The sequence below is a fragment of the Peromyscus eremicus genome, chromosome 14 (genome assembly GCF_949786415.1).
Source record: "Peromyscus eremicus chromosome 14, PerEre_H2_v1, whole genome shotgun sequence".
Lineage (NCBI taxonomy): Eukaryota > Metazoa > Chordata > Mammalia > Rodentia > Cricetidae > Peromyscus > Peromyscus eremicus.
The window spans coordinates 40,404,878-40,406,332 of NC_081430.1; the positions used below are offsets into that span (position 1 = coordinate 40,404,878).

A 1,455-nucleotide genomic window follows, 5' to 3' on the forward strand; every position below is an offset into this window, starting at 1 on the left:
GGGGGCGGGGGGGGGGGGAGAGAAAGAGAGTGAAAGAGAGAGAGAGAGAGAGAGAGAGAGAGAGAGAGAGAGAGAGAGAGAGAGAGAGACTGGGCCTAGCTTGAGCATTGAAATCCCAAAGCCCACCTCCAGTGACACACTTCCTCCAACAAGGCCACACTTCCTCCAAGGCCACACCCCTAATCCTTTCCAATAGTGCCACTCCCTATGAGCCTATGGTGGCCATTTTCATTCAAGCCACTACATTAATAGGTAGTTTTCAAAAGGAGAAATAAAATGATCAATAAATATTTGAAAATGTCATCAACAACCTATCAAGGAAGTCCAAATTAAAATTGCTGGTGAGGGTACGGAGCCCACTGAAAAGTCGCCATGAGCAAGGCCCACCTTCCTAAGCTGAAGAAATTTATGGACAAGAAGTTATCATTGAAGTTAAATGGTGGCCATCATGTACAAGGAATACTACGGGGCTTTGATCCCTTTATGAATCTTGTGATTGATGAGTGTGTAGAAATGGCAACTAGTGGGCAACAGAATAACATTGGCATGGTGGTCATATGAGGAAACAGCATCATCATGTTAGAAGCCTTGGAAAGAGTCTAAACAATGGCTGTTCAGCAGAGGAGCCCACATCCTTCCCCTAAGGACTGTTTGACTGGGGTGTAGAATTGGGTCATGTACGTTTTCATATGAAACTTTTTGCTAAATAAACTTTCATGATACTCAGAAAAAAAAATTGCTGGTGAGGATATAGAGAAAGAAAAACCCACATATGCTGCTGGTAGGACTGGAAATTGGTATAGTCACCGTGGAAATTAGCATGGAGGTACCTCAAAAACCAAAACCAACAACAACAAAATCTAAAATTACTACGTGACTTACCTATACCTCTCCTGGGAATCTACCCAAAGGACTCCAAGGCTGTGTATCACAGAGATAACAGCATCATATTGGGGTGGGGGTGAGGGGGCAACAACACCCGGCAGAAATCAGTGGGGAAGTTGAAGCAGTAAGCTACAGTTCCCAGTTGAGCTTTCACTCCACGGATGAGCACCTGGTGTTTTGTTTCCTCGGAAGGCTTTATTATATCATGAGATAAAGAATGGTAACATCTGTTAGAAATGGTTTAGATTCCAGCCTGTTCTCAAGGCCATAATGTTTGTAACACCCTTATCTATCTCCCGGTTACAGACTTAAGTGGCCAGTCTGTCCCAGGACAGGGAGGTTGGGAGGGCCATGAAGACAAACATGCTCAGATCTGAAATGGGGGTGGAAGGGCAACCCCACTTCCAGAGCCAGCTTCTCGGCGACTTCAAAGAGCTCATGACCATTACCTGTATAGTTTACACTATGGTTGCTATGCTAGTTCTGAGAGCCAATTAGAGCAAGGTCAGGAGTCAGGAAATCCCAGCACGCTTGTAGTCCACTGTCGTCTGGAAAAGAAAAGAATGAACA

The 1,455-nt window shown here is 44.8% G+C and overlaps 1 protein-coding gene across 1 annotated transcript; it reads left to right on the top strand.

The window, feature by feature from the left end:
- Nucleotides 1–284: 284 nt before the first annotated feature.
- On the top strand, nt 285–721 carry LOC131924663 (small nuclear ribonucleoprotein G-like). Its single transcript, XM_059279991.1, has one exon. It carries the CDS (start codon nt 373–375, stop codon nt 559–561), a length of 189 nt encoding a protein of 62 aa, XP_059135974.1. The 5' UTR covers nt 285–372; the 3' UTR covers nt 562–721.
- The last annotated feature ends 734 nt before the right edge of the window (nt 722–1,455 follow it).